At 37.6% G+C, this 21,671-nt stretch overlaps 1 protein-coding gene across 6 annotated transcripts in view; it reads right to left on the reverse strand.

Annotated features, from left to right (window-relative positions):
* Nucleotides 1-1,250: 1,250 nt before the first annotated feature.
* Nucleotides 1,251-21,671, reverse strand: part of STAM2 (signal transducing adaptor molecule 2) — a 44,942-nt gene continuing 24,521 nt past the window's right edge. For 4 of the 6 annotated variants that reach the window (XM_072789219.1, XM_072789217.1, XM_072789214.1 and 1 more), the window contains exons 8-14: nucleotides 16,264-16,358; nucleotides 13,519-13,601; nucleotides 13,284-13,371; nucleotides 12,098-12,152; nucleotides 8,174-8,327; nucleotides 5,738-5,907; nucleotides 1,251-3,945 (exon numbers count right to left, since the gene is read on the reverse strand). In XM_072789219.1, the coding sequence (XP_072645320.1) occupies nucleotides 3,717-3,945; nucleotides 5,738-5,907; nucleotides 8,174-8,327; nucleotides 12,098-12,152; nucleotides 13,284-13,371; nucleotides 13,519-13,601; nucleotides 16,264-16,358 (874 nt within the window). In that variant the 3' untranslated portion in view covers nucleotides 1,251-3,716. The remainder of the gene's footprint in view (nucleotides 3,946-5,737; nucleotides 5,908-8,173; nucleotides 8,328-12,097; nucleotides 12,153-13,283; nucleotides 13,372-13,518; nucleotides 13,602-16,263; nucleotides 16,359-21,671) is intronic. The other 2 variants (XM_072789220.1, XM_072789216.1) reach the window with 1 other exon arrangement.

Here is a 21,671-nt window from a genome sequence, read left to right on the forward strand (position 1 = left end):
GACCAATCTTATAAAAGTTTAAAATGGTTGTTTTTCAGATTTTCCTGGACACTTTTTATCCCGGTTTATGTTTCCCGGGGCTGCTGTAACAAATCCAGGGGTTGAGACAACATAAATGTCTTCTGTCTCAGGATTAGAGGCTGGAAATCTGACCTCGAGGGGCCAGCAGGGCCGTGCTCCCTCTGCGGGCTCTGGAGGACAATCCCTTCCGTGCTTCTTCCAGCTTCTGATGGCCCAGGCCACCTGACTTGGGGCAGCGTCTCCCCGAGCCCCACCTCCGTCCTCACGTGCCTCGCTCACGGTGTGTCTGTCTGTCTTCCCATCCTATTAAGGACACCTTAAATCCAGGATGATCCCGCCTCAAGATCCTTAACTAATGACACCTGCAAACCCTTTTTCCAAATAAAGTCACATCCTGACACTCTAGGCAAATACGAATTTCGGGAGGGGCACGATTCCTCCCACTACACTTTGTAAGAAGTAACATAATTTGTCTTTTTGACACAGTAAGGTTTTTAGAAAACTCTAAGTCAAATTTAGCTTGGGCAAATTAGAATAATTCTGGGAAAAACTTTAAAAAATAAATCTACACCTTTAATCTCCAAAAGAAACTAAATTGTACTAAGTACTAACAAAAAATTAAATCCCTAGAATTGAGTCTTTATTTATTGACTAAAACTGATGTAAAATAAGAAAAATGTCTTCTTACAGTAACAGAGCATGATAGATTGGTGCTATTTTATAATTTATTACTTATAAAAATGACTTGAGCTTTCTCATCATAATAATTCAAGGACTCCTTCCCTAGAAGAGACTAGACACGACTTTTACTAAGAGAAACTTTTGAAAATACCTAAGCCATAATATATTTAACATTCAAAATAAATTACTTAAAAATTTAGGTGAACCTTTATAATCATCTTTAAAATGTACAGTGAAATTTGTTATATGCTCAATTATCAACTACTTGAAATGGCATCAGATGAAACTGTATATGCAAATAATTTCAAATCCTACTTGATAAACAATATAATTATTTAATGTTCAGGTAATTCTGTAATTACCGAATAATGAGACAATGTTGGTAGACTGTACATTTTCTAAACTGTATGAACATATCCCACTCCATATATTTTAATACCCAGGGGAAATTCTTTCTAATGTACCAAGATTACCTATGAAATAGCAGTTATTATTTTTTTTATAAAACAGCAAGTGTGAACCCAATGTAGAAATCTGATATTAGACAATTCCTTTGGAAGAAAACGTTTAATTATAAAGAGGTCTTAAAATAAATACAACCCATAAGAACATGGAAAAGAAAGAAAAATAACAACCCTGTTATTTCCTATTAAACCAAAAATATCATCCTAGTACACAGATGTAATAACATTTTTATACTATCAACAACCTGCAACACAAAACCCATTACAGTGTGGCCAAAATAAAATTGTTTTTAATTTAAGAGGGAGAAGACACTTCTGGATGTATAAAATTTCACAGATAAATGCCAATATACACTATTTATATACATGTCGCATGTTATATTATTCCAAAACTACATTTGGTGAACTTAATTGGCTGATCCCAATTGAGTGGGTGTGCAGTATTTAGACGAGTTCAAAGACTTACGCAGAATCAAGCTCTTACAATTCAGATCACAATTATACATGAAATATTTACACAAACATTAAAATAACCTTATTAAATACTGTGTGGGAGGAAAAAAAATGTAAGATTTTCGATATATATGCAAACATTAACGGTTATCAAGAGCAGCTTTATAAATGCTTTTTATGTTTTTTCTTTAAAGAATAGAAGATTCATTTCCAAAAAAATAAGGTACCATTTGAGAATTTTTAAAAAAGTATAGAAGTGAATTCACATGGAAGGAAAATACTGGATGAAAAAAAGAGCAGGAGACATTCAAGGTTAAAACCTCTTAAAAGTTACTTATATCTGAAATAAGACAATGACAGAAATTGGGCTTTCAAATACTGCTCCGTTTCTTCCTTTAAATGTAGACCAAGTAATATATAGACCGTTTTATTTTAGGACACAGTTTCTTTGAAAAAAAAAAGAACATACTTGTAATTAAATTTCTGCAAATAGATAAATGACAAAAATTTTCAGAACACTTCCTTCAAATAGATTCTTAGCAGGAAGATTAAGGGCTTTCTTTGAAAAACAATTTATGTCCTTTGTTTTTCCCCGTCTAAGTACCGTCTATCTCTAAGCATATGTTTTCACCACCTCCTATTTTGTGTTATCTAAAAAGTTGGTAGAGGATACAGCAGTGTATGGATTTTTAGGAGGAAATTATAACCCTACTGGTTTACTGATTCCAATAGTATGTGGAGTCTATCAGCACTGTAAGCTAATTCATACAATGTAGGCTTCAGAAAAACCGTCTTGAGCTTCCCTATCAATCCACTGCCTGCTGGTGTCCCACAGGCTTACAATCCTCTCTGAGAGGAATGGCCAAATTTTTCAACAGCCTGGCAATAGCGATGGTACTTGAATCACCTCTTTAACGAAACACACTTCTATAAAAACACACTTATTATTCATGCTTAGGATTTATCACCTCAAATTCCTAGGACTGTCTCATGGCTCAAATTCACAAGTAATCCGTAAAGAGAAAACGCAGCATCTCTGCACACCGCATTTCAGGAAGGAAAACAAGCGGGCCTTATCTTCCTTAGAGAATGGCCAAAGTCACTTTAGGAGGTCATTATGGCAATTCTAAATACAAGGGAGTCTTGTAAGAAAAATGCTGGTCTCCAGGGAATAGAAATGCGTTGCGGGGCATTCCTCGGCTCACAGCACAGCTGCCTTGACAGGGACGAGCTAAATGCTTACCACACATCTGCATTTATAAGGTCTTCACGGTTAATAACAGAAAACATTTTTGTTCCTTCCAAATTGCTCTTGCTTCTATAGACAATTATATGCTAATTACTACTCAACATAACAGGGAGCAAAACTGACAGTACTGCAAGCACAATTGCAATTTAAGGAGCCAAAGGGAAATACGTTGGCAAGCTAAATGCTCACCGAAAAGGAAGTTCGTCTTTTGAAATAACGGTTTCTGGGGAACACTGAAAAAAATATGCAGACAAAAAATATTCAAAGGTTTTGTTGCTCTCCCAATGATCAGGTTTTAGGGATAAACGATGGTTTCTTTAAAAGTAGAATTTCCATAGTCCTTTCCCATGTTCTTTAAGTGTCATAAGGCTAGTTACTGGGTGTCCAGATTTGTGTAGAAAGATTTGAAAATAAGACAAACTAACTGGAAGCTACCTGAAGCTGCCTCTGATCAAAAGTGGGAATTCAGGCAGCCGGGGTGGCTCAGCAGTTTAGCGCCGCTTTCAGCCAAGAGTGTGATCCTGGAGACCCGGGATCGAGTCCCGCGTCGGGCTCCGTGCATGGAGCTTGGTTCTTCCTCTGCCTGTGTCTCTGCCTCTCTCTCTCGGTCTCTCTCATGAATAAATAAATAAAATCTTAAAAAAAAAAAAAAAGTTGGAATTCAAACAAATTGGATTGAAAAAAATCCTTTAATGGCCTAGCAGAGTTAGAGAAGTTTTTGTGCTTTATTTAGTCACCATTCTTTTGAGTTGAGAAAAAAATTTTTTTCTTTTAATATTTTCAGATTAGAATCACAAAGGTCAAGTAATACACATATGAAGGCTTGCAAGAAAATGCTTGGGTTTGTTCTAAAGAAGAGGCTGCTGATGGTAATTTGCCTGAGGCTGTGCAACTGAATGAGCTGGAACCGCCACTGGAAAGCCGGCCAGTTGCGGCAAATTGGAAGTAGCGTTCTGATAAGATGACATATCCACAGACATCCCCATCTGCTGCGTGTAAGCGGCTGCACCAGTAGCTGATGGAAGGTTAGAGTTCTGGTTCATATAAGCAGGGTTGGAAACAGTGTCTTGTCCAGTGCTACAAACAAAATTTTAAAAAGAAAACCGTATTTATAAATCTCGCATTATCTAAGTCATGGTCAGAGATCAATCCTCATGAAACAATAAATGCCTTTTCTATCTTTCAAGTTTATGTAACTCTGCTGTTCTGTTTATAATTTAATTACTCCAACTGTCCAACACTGTCAACATAATTTTTGTATTTGGCAAGAAGAAAGTACTCAAAAAAGAAACAAAACATAAGATTATATGTTTCGGCCTATATAATTTTGTTTCCTACAAAATCTCTTATTGCAAATATTTAAATTTTGAGGAGATGCAGACTGGGTTTCTCAAGGTGGTGTCCCTGGCCAGCTACACTGAGCACAAGCCCAGCTCAAGTGCACCTGCAGATGGTGCCCTCCCTTCCCCCAGCTCTCGGTCCGGCACGGAGGAGACCACCTCTTTTCTTCAGTGCCCTATACTTTCCTTTTCATAGGGCACTTTCAAAGCTGCCCCTCATAACTTAACCTGAATCTCTACGTAAAAATGACAAAGGCAGGGAGAACAATGTAATCCACACAGGACCCTGAATCTACCCTCACGGAAGCCCTGACCTATAGTTTACTCATTAACGCTACACCAAAACAAAAACACAAGTTGAAAATCACACCAAATTGCACGATTCCTGCATGTTCCTATAATTACTGTACATACATTCTTTTTAAAAGATACATAATTTCAAATTATACCAAATACACTGCTTACAACATGAGGATTAATGTCTACCCTGCTCCAGTTTTCCCCATTATTTCTAGCATCAACACAGAATAACAGAAAAAAATTTTTTTACTAAACACCAATGTGAACAGGTTTTTCGGATAATATCTACAATTTATTCTCATGAAATTTGATTAAAGATCATCTACCATGACTATATTGAATGAATATTTTGTATGGTTAAGCACAGTTAATAGAAAGCGATATATAAACCTGATTTTCAGAGAAGTGTTAGTATAAAATATTAGGCCACAGGGGCGCCTGGGTGCTCAGTTGGTTAAGCATCCAACTCTTGTCTTACTCAGGTCATGATCTCACAGTTGTGAGATGGAGCCCCATGTCGGGCTCTGAGCTCAGCGTGGTGTGTGCTTGAGATTCTCTTTCCCTCTTCCTTTCCCCTGTGCTCTCTTTCTCTCTCACTCTCTCAAAAAACAAAAAACACAAATTCCACAGCTCAAACACACTAGGGAGTCAAAGTAAAGTTTTCTGATGTTCAGGATGCATGCAGACAGATATTCCTGGGACCACTCTGCTAGGCTGATTACAGCACAGTGGGTGCTGGGTACATCAGGGGCTTGGTCCCTATAAGGGACAGTTAACATTAGTTTGTCCCAGGGACCCAGACTATAATCCACGTCTAGGCAACCATTTTAGTAAAGCTAAGAATAGCACCAATCTGACTGCATGGCATTAAGAATGGAAAGTTCTGGGCAGCTCCGGGTGGCTCAGCCGTTTAGTGCCACCTTCAGTCCAGGATGTGATCCTGGAGTCCCGGGATGGAGTCCCACATCGGGTTCCCTGCATGGAGCCAGCTTCTCTCTCTGCCTGTGTCTCTGTCTCTCTCTCTCTGTGTCTCTCATAAATAAATACATAAAATCTTTAAAAACAAAACAAAATAAAAAGAATGGAAAGTTCTATAACTTCACCTCAACTATTAGTACTACTATAAAATTACTATTATTTTTTTAAAAAGGTCAATTTTTCTCATTATGAAAGTCTGTGAAAATTTAATGTATATGATGACAAAATTAACACTGCTCCCAGAAACTTACCTTAAATACGGCGTCTGTGCAGGCTGTGTTGTCACGGAAGAATTGACATTTGGAGGCAGAGATCTCAGTGGACCAATCTGATCTGGTCCGAGGCTGTAGCTTTGGGCAACAGTGACTTGGTGAATGCCTTGACCCATATAGTTTCCACCATGTGAAGGAACTGGGTATGTCTATTAACCAAAGAGAAAAAACTGACTCTCTGATTTCCCAAACATCTATTTAACAACATAGCTAATACTTTAAAAGACTTAAATGAAATAAAACGGTATAGTTCTCTGGGTAGCAATCTGGTTCCACCAATCTATCTACCCTAGTACAAAAAGGGGAGAGCTGCCAAATCACAGTGCCAAATCTATGGAAATTTATGATTTACTTGATTGTTCTTTTATTTTGCAGGAGGCTGAAAGGAAAGGAGGTGGCATATTGTTAAGCAGCAGGCTGGAACCCATCCAGGTTGCCTATTACTCAGTACCGTGCCTTGCCGCAGAGCCACAGGAAACTACCCGCCGCCGCGAAGGGCGGCCCATCACCACTTCAAGTCACCATCTCAATGACGACCTTCTTAACCCCTATCCCGGGATGACTTATTCAACTCCTTCCTAAGAATGACACTTGGAAGAATCAGGGCAGGCTGCAGACCCTCTCTGGCAACATCTCCTTTATCTTCTGCCTTTACAACAAATAGGACAAAAGTAAAGAAGATTTTTAGGTAAAAGGAATGTATCCTCAGGAAATAGCAAAACGGTCTCAGTTTCTTTGGTATTTTATGTGCCTTACCTAATGTTCAAAGTAGCGTCTCCTTTAAGGACCAGATCTACCATTTGCCTACCAAATACAGCCCTCAACACAATGCACATACTTAAAATCTATCATACAGTAACTATCATCACGCTAGTTTTAAACAAAACTATTTGTAAAGCAAAGACCACGGACACGAAGATTTAGCATGCTGGAAGTGCCGAATCGACTTTAATGCAGCTGCCATCACATCGACTCCTTGGCCTACACGTACCAACCCACTGCCAACCGGCTGAGCCTGGGAAGGGACCGCTTCTACAATGCGGGCTCCTGAGTGGCCTTTGCAGATCCAATTCATGGTGTGTTACTCCCAACTTTTTTAGCACAGAATTTTTTTTCTAATTAGAATAGGAACTTTGAATATTTTAAATGCGGTTATGCATGAATAGTATACAGAAGCTATGTGAAGAGTCAGACAGAAAGCTAACTTTTTTAAAACCTGGGTTGTGCTTAGCAGAACACAGTCTGAAAATACACAACACAAAACACAAAAACCTTACATAGGAATGACAAATAACCCTTTAGAAACACACAAAGAAGCACATATAACATATTTCTTTCAGATAATGGTGGAGACACTTCTATTTTGTTCCCCTTTCACAGTAGCAGCAAACATTCATTGAAAACAGAAGCAATACTGAATAAACTCTGGCTGTCTTTTGCACCCAGAAATCCTTTCTACCCTTGAATGTAAGGATTCTTTTCACCACTTTCAAAAGTTCGAGACATGGCATATTTGATAAATGCATCTTGTCTGATGTGACAGTTACCATAGAAACTCTTCTTTTTACTTAACAATTATGTCGTGTCAAGTTATCTAGATTATACACCCACATTCTATCTTTTCTCCTTGGTGTCTCCTTCACACACACTCCTTTACATAGCAGATCTCATAAATTAACATGAATTTTGTTCATCCAAATTCATTCTGGATTCAGTTGCTAACTGGTCGAAAAGGCTTCAGAATACTGGATGGTGATAAACATAAGTATTCGCTTCAGCAGGAAACACAGACTAGGTGTAAAGCTCTGGGAAAAGAGGCTCTTCATGAATGGCTTATGGACCCAGCACCGACGGGCCTGCATCGTATCCTTGTTGTGCATGAATGTTTAACAATTTATGTTATGCATCAAAGAACAAATATAAAGCATGATCTGAGGACAAAAGACGTTCATTAACTAATAAGCCTCTTGCTCATCAGGAAGTCAAAGAAATCTTGACAGAAATTTTAAATGTTAAATCGTGCTTGTTGAGCCACAGAAACAGTGTCAGTACCTCATTTAGAGGACTTCTGATATGTCAGGCTCTGTCCTAAAAGGACTTGAACTTTTTTATATTTACAAAAGCAAATGAAGAGCCAGAACTCCCACCGTATATTTGATGGTCTCTTTGTTCATGTTAAAAATGAAGTAAAATTATTTATAAACTATCAGTATCTAATTTGTCCTGGTGAACGTTTATTAGTTAGCCCATACTTCTTGGACTATCAAAGATGAATTTTATGACTTTACTCATGGACCACAGAAATTTTAATACTTTTTTTTTAATTTAAAACTTTTTGTTTTTAATTTAAAAACTTTTTTCTAATTTTGAAAAATGTTTTTGTTTTTTTTTAAACGTTTTCAAAAACAGACTCACCTGTATTGGAACCCCAGCTGATGACGGTGGGTAATGTGCCGGAGGATGGAGCTTTGTATAGACTGGATATACTGGTGCTTCATTCACCAATCTGTTATATAGTTCCAGGGCTTCTAAGACTTTTACATTCAATTCAGACAATTCTGAATGCTTCCTGATATAAAAGAAAAGCACTTTAATATTCTTCAATGCTTTTAAGCATGTATTTAGGAACATAAATTACTTTTTAAATTTAGCACATTTTCCATTCATATTTTAAAAGGTTCTTTATACACAATGAAAGAATATTCACTATGGGAAAATGAGAGGAGGAATTCTTTAATTCTCGTAATAACTAGGCTGATAGAACTTCATAATATTAGGGAAAGTCCCTTCCACATCTCATAAAAATGCAATCAATTCATAATTTTGGTACTAGGACAATTCTGTTCCACATGTTATAGGTTTCCGTTGAAAACTCAATTACAAAAGCAAAATAATTTCTCAATTTTGGAAGAGCCCAAGCCTTAATTAAAATCTAGTGGAAGAAAGTACTCAGGCAAGATCCAAAGCCTGTTTTGAAACACAACAGGACTGAAATAAGAACACAAACAAAATCACACATTTTCATTTGCTTATATACATTAAAGAAGCAAATGAAAACAATCTAGTAATTATCCTTGAAAATGCAAATAAAATCAGTGTGTATATAATAAACTAATCCCTACTGTCTTATTTGTTGGTTTCTTTTGAGAAGGTGAGTGAAATCAGGTGTTTTGTAAATAACAAATCCAAATAAGAGCATTTTCAAATTTGCCCAAGGAACTCCAGAGCAAACCCTTCTAACTTGGTACAAGTTTGTGTGTTCCCCTGGAGAGTAATAAAGAACTCCCATGACAACTGACAAGTTCATATAGGAGTTAAATGGCCACCTCATGTTGCACCCACAGCCTGTTTATTAAATGTAGCTCTTTTTATACACATATGGAGAGGCTTAAAAGACAAGCAGCAGAGGTAGACGACCAGACACAGGACCAACAAATAAACGACCTGGACTGAGTCCTATCAAGACTCGTTACCTCTCCTCTATTACAATGTTATGTCTGAAACAATAAGCTGCTATTTCCTCTCTTGTACATACGACTATATAAAGCAGGTCAAACTCTGTTTTCAGAGTATCATTTGTAAACCACACAGAAAGCTTCAGAAATTAGTGTCCATGCTAACCAATGTGTGACTAAGAATTAACCATAGGTATCTGGTCCACATAACCCAGTATACTGTTGAAACACCATGGGAACACAGAAATCACCTTCAAGGATTCAAGACATAACCCCAAAACAATTAAAAATTTTACTGAATTGTGCCCAAACACTATACTAGCACAAAGAAAATGGAGAAGGGGTAGCACTCTCCTTCGAAGAGATTGCAATCTAATAGGGAGACAAATCTAAGCACATGGAAAACAGCAAAAGATATGAAGTGGCATAAAACTGAATCCAAAATTATGTGAAATAGGTAAGAACAGAAGAGTTTAGAAAAGGAGACTAATTTGGGTGGTGGTAGACTGAAAAGACTTTATGGACAAGCTGGGACTTAAACTAGCACCTGAGGAAGGATAGATAGGCCCAAGCAAAAAAACACGACTAGGTCAGGTCAGTAGGACAGTGTGAATTAAGAGAGGCAAAAGGAGTGAGAAGAATGAAAAGGCAAATCTGATCAAGGTGACAGAAAATGATTTTTGGAGAGCAGTAGCAAGAAGATTAGAATAATCTGGAACAGGGGCACCTGGATGGCTCAGTCGGTTAAGTGTCTGACTCTGAATTTTGGCTCAGGTCATGATCTCAGGATGGTGAGATCCAGCCTTGCAACAGGCTCACGCTGGCATGGAGCCTGCTTAAGATTCTCTCTCTCCCTCTCCCTTGGCCCCTCCCCAACTCACCCTCTCTCTTAAAAAAAGAAAAAAAGGAATAACCTGGAACATTGTTAAGTTCAGACCATAGATCTCTGTTCAATAAATCTATCTAAACTTTTTTTGGTCAATTTACATGTTTGTCCAATATAATTTCTTGGTGTGATAAATGCTACAAATGGTCATTCCAAACAATGACAAATAGAAAATAAATTTAAAATTTCCTTTTCTAATAATAATGTTGCCCATATGAGGAAAAACAAATTGATGATGATCCATTCAAGGGAAAAATGGTATTTCATTAATTTCTGAATGCTTGACAAGGATAGAGTCAATAAAAATTTGTTGAAGAACAGCAAGCATTTTCCAGAACAAGAGCTACATCTGCAGTCAGTGGCCATGGAACAGAAAATGCCAGCTGGCCTATTCAGAAACTGAAATTGAAGAGAGAACTGGCTAACAGGTGAGCTGTGACTCAAAAAATTAACTCCTATGAGAAATGTTCATTCTGGTTTTTAGCTGTGCTAAACCTTTTCCTCTGAAGATACTCTTTTTATCAACAAAAATAAGATTATACTGCCATAGCCTCTACTTTTTTATTACACAATATGGTATCTTTCCATGTCAATAGATATTTATCAATGACCATGCTTTTTATTGTAGAATGTATGGATGTGTAATTTTATTTTAAAAATCAATCTCTCACTGAGAGACATTTTAGTTACTTCTACCCAAGTTGTTATAAATCCAATTTTGTTGTTATAAATCATACTGTGAAGAATACTCTAAGAGGTAGATCTTTGTGCATATCCTTATATATCTAGTCTGGGCCTGAAATTGATGGGCTGAAGGATATGGGCTACTTTTAAGATCCAGAAAGGTTTATAATTGTCCTCCTAGCCACACCTAAGATAATTATGATGTTTCTTTCTAATTGTTTCCAGTTTGATTAGTCACTGACCATTAACACCCTTGCAGTGAAACCAAAGCGGTAGATGCATATGTAGATATTTAATGCTTTCTCCAAAATAAGAATAAAATATAAGAAATTTATTTAAAAAAAATCACATGGAAGAAGATTATAATCTTTAGTGACTAGAAAAATATCTTGCTGCTACCCTTCTCTGGTAAAGGCAGATAAGAAGCAAAGCAGTTCCTATTCTTCTCGTGCGGTTTTATAGTTCAATAAATGGAATCTAGAAAGGGATGATGTTGGAACACTAAAGCCTTATCCTCATCTTCCCTTCACTTCTCCCTCTGACTACAAACACAAAGCTCTGAAGAACCAGAAGAGGCAAAAACAAATGAAAAGCTCACAATGTTGAGTCTATCCTTTAGTGCTGCTATTTCTAAGGAAGAGTAAGACTATGTTAGATAAGGAGATTAAAAGGACAAGAGAAATACAGAAACACAAGGAAGAAAAACGAGGAGAGGTATGTGTATTCGATTTAGCCTCACAAATATAAGGGAAATTTCATTTGAAAGTTTTACAAGTACTACTTCTCATCACATAACAAGACCCCAGTTCTCATTCTGTGTTCTGTTCAGTTGTATTCCTATTCCTCATTACCCCTCAATTCTAGCCCAAGAGAGCAAATGAAGACTGGCCCCATAAGAGCAAGAGTACATGATTCTATGTATATTATACTGCTTTGGGAAAAAACAAAAACAAACAAAAAAAAAACTGCTACCAAAATAAAAAGTACCAGCTTGCTACTCGTTTGTAAGACTTTTGGAAATTGAGAGACAATTTCAACAGATTGAACAGTTCCACAAAACTCCTTAGATTAGTTTTGCCAAAAAAACAAGTAATGATAAGAAAACGATACTTGTTGGGGGGCTTGAGTGGCTCAGTTGGTTAAGCGTCTGACTCTTGGTTTGGGCTCAGATCATGATCCTGAAGCCACAAGATCAAGCCCCACATCAGGCTCTGTGCTCGGAGCCTGTCCCTCTAGCTCATGTGCTCTCCCTCTGTCTCTCTCAAATAAAAGAAAGAAAACTATACTTGTTATTCTCTGCACAAAGAATCTCACCTATCAATCTCTTCAAGCTTTTCATCTATCATTGGACCCATTTGTTGGCAGATATCTGTAAATATAAAAATACTTTTGAATCTTGAAACTTAAACCAGTTTAAATCAATTTCAACAATTTTTAAGAACACCAATATACAACACCATGCATAATACAAAGAAAACGATGTTTATGCTAGAGAAAGGACTATAAAAGACCTAATTTTAATGCTATTCAGCAGGAATATTATCATCTGTGACCAAAGGCAAAATCAAAAGAGAAATTCCACCATGTTCTCTGAAGTACTAAGTTTATAACTCTGAAATATGGAGTTATCTCAAAAATCTAGAAAACTATTATCTAAGTAAATGGACTTGAGTCACAGTGTATAAAATATATCATTATGTAGATTATATATGAACTTTTTTGTATATTTTTTTATTGGAGTTCGATTTGCCAACATCTAGTATCACACCCAGTGGCCATCCCCCGTTAGGCGCCCCCCTCGGTGCCCATCACCCAGTCACCCCGTCCCCCCCGTCCACCTCCCCTTCCATTACCCCTTGTTCGTTTCCCAGAGTTAGGTGTCTCTCATATCAACATTTTTCAAGTATTTAAGTCACTTTAAAATTAAACATTTTGTGTATTTCCAAATGTAAGCACTGATAAAATACATAGTGTAGTATCATATTCATAACCAGAGTTTCTTCGATAAAAAGATTTAGGAATATTTACCCATTTATCAAAGATTTTTCTTCCAAAGGATTTTTAAAAAGGCATAAAAACATTTTTGTAATCGTTTCCAATTTCCTGGGGATTAAAAAGACCTATCAGCATGCATCAAAGGGCATTTCAAAGTTAACACAGACCATGTATAATTTTGCCCTTTAAAATCAGATACAACGGACTCAGAAGGAAGAATTTCTAACTTTGACTCAATTAATTTAATACGCTCTTACTCTTGATCCTGCCCCTTTTGGACTGCAAATCTCTTCAGCCAGTATCACCAGTGCGCTTACAGAAAAATACAGACTTCCTTCTTAACCACGACAGGCAGGTTGATAGCAACACCTTCCAAGGTAGACATTTACTACTTTATTATACTCGTCTACTTCCCAGCAGAGATCTCCAATTTCTAGAAGCGAAACGCAAGGAAGAAGACATCCGGGACACCACCGGTAGATAAATACTCAATGGCATTAAATACCTTCTAAATCCAAGAGATCTTGGGAGTCTGGTTTCGCATCTGTTGGATCTATACTCTGGAGTACCTGCAGGGCTCTATCCATCTTATCCTAAAAAAATAAACGGACACTTAGAAACTCAAGAGCTTTCATTTCAATGAACATAAAAATTACTCTTTGCAAGAAGCACTCTCAAGGATAATGGATCTTAAAAGTGTTGACAGTTTAATTATTAAACAAGAGAAAGACTCTACCTACCTCATCTATATACACAGGCTCAGGCTCTGATTTCTTAATTTCCTCCTCCTCCTCCTCAGTTACATCTAACTTGTCCACAGCTGCTATGGAAACAAAGTAAGCTTTAAGTTCCTCAGCATTTACTTTGGTATTTTAATCACTGATATGTAAGTAGCCTGTGATTATCCATAAGAAGACAAAGGAAACTCTTTAGTCATCACATTCCATAATCAACGTGTTATTACTAGGTTCGTTCACTCACACCACAAACATTTATTAGCCCTTACTGTGTGCCAGGCATCGTTCTAGGCATTGGAAATACGTCAGTCAACAGAGCAGACCGCAGTCTCTGCCCTGATGGAACTTACCATCTGTGGAACAAGCAAGCAGTATTATGGGAACTGCTATTAAAGGCATTTTCTGAAAAACTTAGTGTTACCAGTAGGATGGATACACAAGAGTAGCATGTAATCCAACCAGCCACTTTCAGAGTTAATCTATGAGCTCCTTCTACACTGGCCCTACTATAAAAATGCATTTCCCATATAAACCAAAAAACAATCAATATCATCTTCACAATGACAAAAAAATTACTCAATCTCAACCTAATTTTGATAATAGACTTAAAGCAACAGAAAACAAACAAGCTTCTCTTTCATAAAGAGAAGGTTGAAAGACAATTCATAAATATACATATCCAGAGAGCTATTTAAATCTTCACTGGAGTGTTGCTATAATGTACTATACTTTAATCAAGTAAATTTTGATAAAAATAAAATTACAATAAAAATCTACCTTGCTTCTAATCCAAAAATCTGTTTGCCTTGTAGGCCATGTTAGAGCCTTCAATGAAGACACTGTATCACATCTAAAGAGTAATGTTTCCAATAAAATGTACACCCCTCAGGAAGAAAAATCTCTATAACCAAAGGATTTTTACGTCCCAACAGTTAGCCACTTAATTTAAATACCTGGATACCTGGCTTTCAAATAGGTCCTAAGGAGCAAAGCTCAACATAACATGAGGATATACTGAGAAGCCAGAATATTGTCTACTTTTTTTTTTTCTTTTATTGTCTACTTTTTAAAACCACAGCTCAATCTCTCCAGCCTGTGCCAAGGGGAAATTTCTACAAAGGATCCCCTGAGCATGGTCTTACAGAGTTATTAAAAACAGCATCTCCAATTTTCACAACTACTTAGAGAGTCAGGCTAAAAGAATAAAAAATGTAACTACTGGCAAAGTACTCTGTCTTTAAATAAGTCTTTACATCTCTCGAGTTTACTTTAACTGAATGCCATCACCCCACTCATACAAAGACGGCATTACACACAATGCACAGAGCTTTCATAATTTAAGTTTATTCTCTAAAACTGATAATACAGACTAGCACCTGCATGTGAGTCAGTATGAATACATCTAGGAGCAGACTGGCTGACTTTAGAATCATGGCTCTATCACCTGCTAGCCACATAAACCCTCAGCCTCAGTTTCCTTATCTGTAAAATGGGATAACAAAAGTACCTATCTCACAGAGTTGTGAGGATCAAATGAAATAGTGCAAGCCAAGGATGTTGTACAATACCTGATAAAAGAGTACTCAAACACCACTGAGCTACATTATTTCTGATCTTGAGCATCGTAATACTATTAGCTGTTCTTTACACTCAGCAACCCCCACCTTTCTGCCTACATAACAAATGGAAGCTTCCTCTGCATGGTTGACAGCAGATGTGAAGTAGGAAACCACTGTCTCAATTAGACTGCTTTATTATTGCTTCAAGTTCCCCAGGATCAGATCAAGGTGAGGAAAAATCTAAAATTTGGGAGTACTCCTAACCCTTGTAATCACACTTGGCACTTGTCAACCAGCCCCCACCTGCCACCTACTCCCTTCGATACTGTGGTTCGAAGTATGAATAAAACCAATATTCTTTATACTGAACAGATACAAATTAAATCATAATTAAATATCTGCCTGGTCATTACAGATTGTTTTATGCCTTATGTGCAATTATGTACATTAATTCTCAAAGAGTTTAAAATAAAATGATAAAAAAATTATTGAAATTGACCTGGAATAAGTTAACCCCTTAATTTGGTAAGAAGTTAAACTATACTGTCTACAAATAATTTAAAACAGAGTTAAATGCCAATCTACTTTATATTCAAAACTGAACCAGGGCACCTGACCGGCTCAGTCGGTAGAACACGTGACTCGTGATCTCAGGGTCACGAGTCTGAGACCCACGTTGGGCGTAGAAATTACTTTAAAAACAACATCAAGGGCAGCCCTGGTGGTGCAGCGGTTTAGCGCCTCCTGCAGCCCAGGGCGTGATCCTGGAGACCCGGGATCGAGTCCCACGTCGGGCTCCCTGCGTGGAGCCTGCTTCTCCCTCTGCCTGTGTCTCTGCCTCTCTCTCTCTCTGTGTGTGTCTATGAATGAATAAATAAAATCTTAAAAAAAAATAAAAAATAAAAACAACATCAAAAACAAAACTGAATAAAATTCAAGTGTAAAAAACATTTTTTAAAAAAGATTTTATTTATTTATGAGAGACACAGAGAGAGAGGCAGAGACACAGGCAGAGGGAGAAGCCCTGCTCCTGACCCTGCTCTCCCTCCGGGCGGGAGCCCAATGTGGGACTCAATCCCAGGATCCCGGGGTTATGCCCTGAGCCGAAGGCAGATATTCAACCGCTGAGCCCCCAGGCATCCCTGTAAAAAACTTTAATAGATTTATTCTTCTCTAAAATTTAACTTACCTGCCTCAGGCTCTATGTTTAAATTAGTTGTTACAAAATTAGATGGGAAGAGTCCTATTCCTCTGTGATTTTCTCCTTTCCACCAATTGGCATCACTGAAAATACAGTACAAAAATGTCATTTGTTCCTCTACATTTTAGTACATTAACGGGAAGAGGAATTAAAATAAAAATTAAATTTAGCCTAAATTTATCTGAAAATAATAGTTCATATCCAACTGTACTTAAAAGCAGTTCTTAAACTGAATGAAAGATACAGAAAAGCATAAATAAAGTCAACATTCACATTCCCATATTTAAATGTAGAACCAATTAACAAGCAGTCATATCTGGGCTTTTAACATTTTACTTATCTATTTGACAGAGAGAGAGAAAGAGAGGGAGAGAGAGCACAAGCAGGGGGAGCGGCAGGCAGAGGGAGAGAGAGAAGCAGACTCCCTGCTGAGCAGAGAGCACAACATGGGGCTCAATCCCAGGACCTTGGGAGCAAGACCCAAGCTGAAGGTAAACGCTTAACTGACTGAGCCACTCAGGCGCCCCTTGATGCTGGGCTTAAAAAAGAAAATTATAGGCAACAATGAAGTCCCCTTTACCAAAACCCAAGTTTGAATCCTACATCCAACCTACCAAACCACCACATACAGTTGGTACGTACCCTTCCTGCAAGTATAGTTTTTGTTTACATAAACCTATAGCAAAGTCTACAGATACAGTAATCATTATAGACTTTTACATTTTATATGTTAATACTTTCATATCTTGTTTATCCCTTTTAAAGGTTCCCATTATCCAAATACAGCATATTTGACTTATCCATCCCCAGATGGATGAACACTTAAATATTTCCAGTCTTTTACCTTACATAGATGGGGTAATGGTCATTCTCAATTCTAGGGTAGACAAGCAACAATTTTTTTTAAGTCATTTTTTTTTAAATTTTTATTTATTTATGATAGTCAGAGAGAGAGAGAGAGAGAGAGAGAGAAAGGCAGAGACACAGGCAGAGGGAGAAGCAGGCTCCACGCACCGGGAGCCCGACGTGGGATTCGATCCCGGGTCTCCAGGATCGCGCCCTGGGCCAAAGGCAGGCGCTAAACCGCTGCGCCACCCCGGGATCCCAAGCAACAATTCTTTAGGCTTATTCACAGACATGGACTTGCTGGGCCTCAGGACACAAACATTTTCCATTTTACCAACTATTGCCAAGTAGTCTCTTAAGAGGTCGTGACGACGCACCATCCTCCTGTCCTCAGCAGCATGTGAAAAGGTCATTTTCCCTCACACGTGTTAACTGTCCACGCAGCACTTGATGTCAGACAGGAGAGAAATCCTCTCTCAGGGCTCTGTTCATCTGCGCTTCCTGAGCATCCACAGGTTTTGCTGGCCATTCAGACGGCCTCTTCTGTTAACTGCTTGTTCATGTTTTCTGTTCATTTTTCTTTTTCCATTGGGCTATTTATCTCTTTTCATGGATCTGTAGGAGTTCTTTATATATCCTGGACAGCAACTGTTTGTCTGAATTATGCAAATACCTTCTCTCAAACTGTCACTTGTCTTTTAACATATGTTTACAGTTTCTTTTACTGCATAGTGTTTTTTGTTCCATGTAATCAAATTTAGCAATCTTTTATGGTTTATAGTTTCCTTAAAAGAAATCTTTCTCTATCCTTGAACTCCCAAATCTGTTTTCCAATACATTTAATAGTTTTAGGTTTTCTTTCTTATCTTTCCCCCATGTTAAGGCCTTTTTTTTTTTTTTTTAAGATTTATTTATTTGGAGGAGAGAGAGAAAGCATGTGTGTGTGAGCAGAGGGAGGGGCAAAGGGAGAGGTAGAATCTCAAGCGGACTCCGAGCTGAGTGTGGAGCTCGACATGGGGCTTGATCTCATGATCCTGAGATCACTAGCTAAGCAGAAACCAAGAGGTGGAGGCTTAAGCAACTGAGCCACCCAGGTGTCCCACCCCATGTTTAAGTCTTTAATTCATCTCGAATGAAACCATATGTATGTGAACCTGAATCAATATTTTATTAGTACTATATAAAGAACCAGTTATTTCAGCAAAAATTTATTGAATAATACATCATTTTTTCTACTGATTTACGATATCCTATCTTTCAAGCAGCAGGCTGCTATCTGTTCATGAGCAGATGGATCTAGATTCCATTCTGTTGAACAGTCCATATATTTATTTACTACAGCTTGTTAATATGCCTTGATACTTGGCAGGGAAAAGTACCCTCTCTTGCATACCTGCATATTTTCATATTAATGTTAAAATTAAAATGCTTTCGGGATCCCTGGGTGGCGCAGCAGTTTAGTGCCTGCCTTTGGCCCAGGGCGCGATCCTGGAGATCCGGGATCGAATCCCACGTCAGGTTCCTGGTGCGTGGAGCCTGCTTCTCCCTCTGCTGGTGTCTTTGCCTCTCTCTCTCTCTCTCTCTCTCTCTCTCACTGTGTGCCTATCATAAATAAACAAATTTAAAAAAAAATCTAAAAAAAAAATTAAAATGCTTTCAAGTTCTCTGAAAAAAAGTCCTGTTGGGATTTTAATTAGAAGTGCACTGAATTTATGCATTAATATGGGGAAAATGAAATCTTTATAACATTAAAGTTTTCTTTACCATGAATGTGGTATCTCTGTGTATAATTATATAAAAAACATATCGTAGGGGAGCCTGGGTGGCACAGCTGGTTGAGCATCTGACTCTTGGTTTCAGCTCAAGGTCCTGGTCATGATCTCAGGGTCTTGGGATGGAGCCCTGCATCAGGCTCCATGCTCAGCAGAGTCCACTTGGCCTTCTCTCTCCCTCTCTGTCTACCCCTCCTGCTCGTGCTCTCTCAAATCAATCTTAACAAGATAAAATAAACATATTATATATACTTATATTTCTTTATGTCTTTCAAAGAATTTTATGACTTTCTCCATTAAGTACTTACATATATTTATTAGGTTATTTAACTCTAGATCATAAATCATTTATGATCTTTATTGAGTATGGCAATCTTTTACCTACTGATTTTTAGTTTTTAGACAGTATCTAAAAACCCTGATGAAGTCTTACCAATTTTAGTAGTTTGTCCATTGATTCTGTTGGCCTTTCTATATGGACAACCATAGAATCTAGAAAATAATTTGGTCTAGGGATCCCTGGGTGGCGCAGCGGTTTGGCGCCTGCCTTTGGCCCAGGGCGCGATCCTGGAGACCCGGGATCAAATCCCACATCAGGCTCCCGGTGCCTGGAGCCTGCTTCTCCCTCTGCCTGTGTCTCAGCCTCTCTCTCTCTCTCTGTGACTATCATAAATAAATAAAAATTAAAAAAAAAAAAAAAAGAAAATAATTTGGTCTATTCCTTTCCAAAAATTTGACTTATTGAGCATACATTCCTAAAAAATGAAACTGCAGGATGAATGAACTTCTGGGACTCTGAAATGTGATTTCATTTAAAAAGTACCACAAAGATGTGAGCTACATCTCACTCAAATTCTTAAAACTTGAAAATAACTGATATATTGACAATTCTAATATACAGATATCTAATATGTATCTAATATATTGGGGGCTCAGTTGGTTAAGCACTTACCTCCCACTCAGGGCATGATCTCGGGGTCCTAGGATCAAGCCCTACATTGGGATCCCCCCTTACTCATGTTCTCTTTTGCTAGCTCTGCTCTCACTCTCAAAAATAATCTTAAAAAAATTGTATCTAATATGTCATGTCTGCTGATATCTATATAAAGTAAGAAATTCTCTTCCACACATGCTTTTTAAAATTATACTTTCCATTTTAAAAAGGACAGCTGAACTCAGAGGAATTTTTACAGAAAAAAAAAAAAAAAAAAAAAAAAAACCAGAAAACCCAAACCTGTGAAATGGACACGTGGATTCTATTTGAACTTACCAACAATTTTATGTGTAGCCTCCTCTAGTGGCCCTATTAATATAGGATAAATTCCCTTTCAGCCACTACTGCAAACTTCCTGATAAAGCATAAAAGTAGGCAAAACAAATGCCATGTCAAAGCATGATGACTCCTTCCTAGCCCTAATCCAGCTCTAAATTCTCTCCACTGACAATCAGTTGATTCTTTGGAATGTTAGTGATACAAAATAATATTTAATTTTAAATTTCTAAATTAAGGTATTTCAGCACTGTAATTTTATAAAAACTGTTTGATAATTCAATGCAGCATTTAGAGCTTTTTGTATTAAGAAAAATAAATCACAGCTGAGTGAAAATGATAAAGACAGAAACTTTATTACCAATGAATTGATTATACAGTTAACACTTATGAAAGCCTACCAAAGAGGCAACAAGCGACATCAGATTAAGTAAGAAGTTACAAAGCTAATGGGAGACAGTTTCTGTTCTCAAGAACAAAAATCTAGCATAGTATTTTTCAACCATCTTGTACTAACTACGTTACCTTGCTAAAAAACAAGGATTGTGAGATTTTTCTCCTTCCCCCTTCTCCCTTCCCAAGGAAGTACTGAACCTCTTCAGAATCAACTCGTATAGCAGGAGAGACATATGTAGAGAAGTGACTGCAGTACAACATGAGAAATGCTATTATGTTCAGGGAGTTACAGCAGCACAGAGAAAGAACTAACTATTGGAAACTAATGGCAGAGAGTAAAGGCTTCTCAGAAGATGTAAAATCTACACAAGTTTGAAGATTAAACAGGCATTTGCTAGGAGGAAAAAGAAATTAAGGATATGGAAATATAAATGACATCTGCTCTGTTGCCATTATGAATAAAAAAGAAAATAAAAATATAAAGAAACAGACAACTTTGCACATTAACAAAAAAATAAGTTATCCTGGCTCATTTGAAGTCTCAAAATAAACTAACACCTGAGTTCTCCTTTAGGCTATTGGCTTCTCAGCTAAAACCACTCACTTGCTGACTTTTGTTTTGCTTTTTAAGATTTATTTATTTATTTGAGAGAGAGAGAGAATCCCAAGCAGACTCTCCACTAAGTGTGGAGCCAGGTTCAGGGCTCTATACCACAACCCAAGACCTGAGCCAAATTCACAAGCTGGAGGCTTAACCGACTGAGCCACCCAGGCACTCTTGTTTGCTGACTTCCGTAATGACAACTGCTAAAGATAACTGATGCCCTATTTATGGATATGATAATCATGTGGAAAAAAACCACAAACATACAAATAGTAAACCTAGAAATCTTGGCAATATTGTAGAGGGTCATTTCCTTAAAATACCCGTTTTTTAATTAAGGGAGCCAATCATTCTAAAGCCTGGGCTCCCTTGCAAATCTTCCTTACAAGTAAAGTTCCTTTCTTTTCTAAACATGTCTGCCTCTTTTGACAGGGGTTTCCGGGAAGAAAGAACCAAATGTACAACGCCACGGAGGGTCTAATCACAACATAGCATTTTTGGAACTTTA

This window comes from Canis lupus, chromosome 20 (assembly GCF_048164855.1).
Source record: "Canis lupus baileyi chromosome 20, mCanLup2.hap1, whole genome shotgun sequence".
NCBI classification, from domain to species: Eukaryota; Metazoa; Chordata; class Mammalia; order Carnivora; family Canidae; genus Canis; species Canis lupus.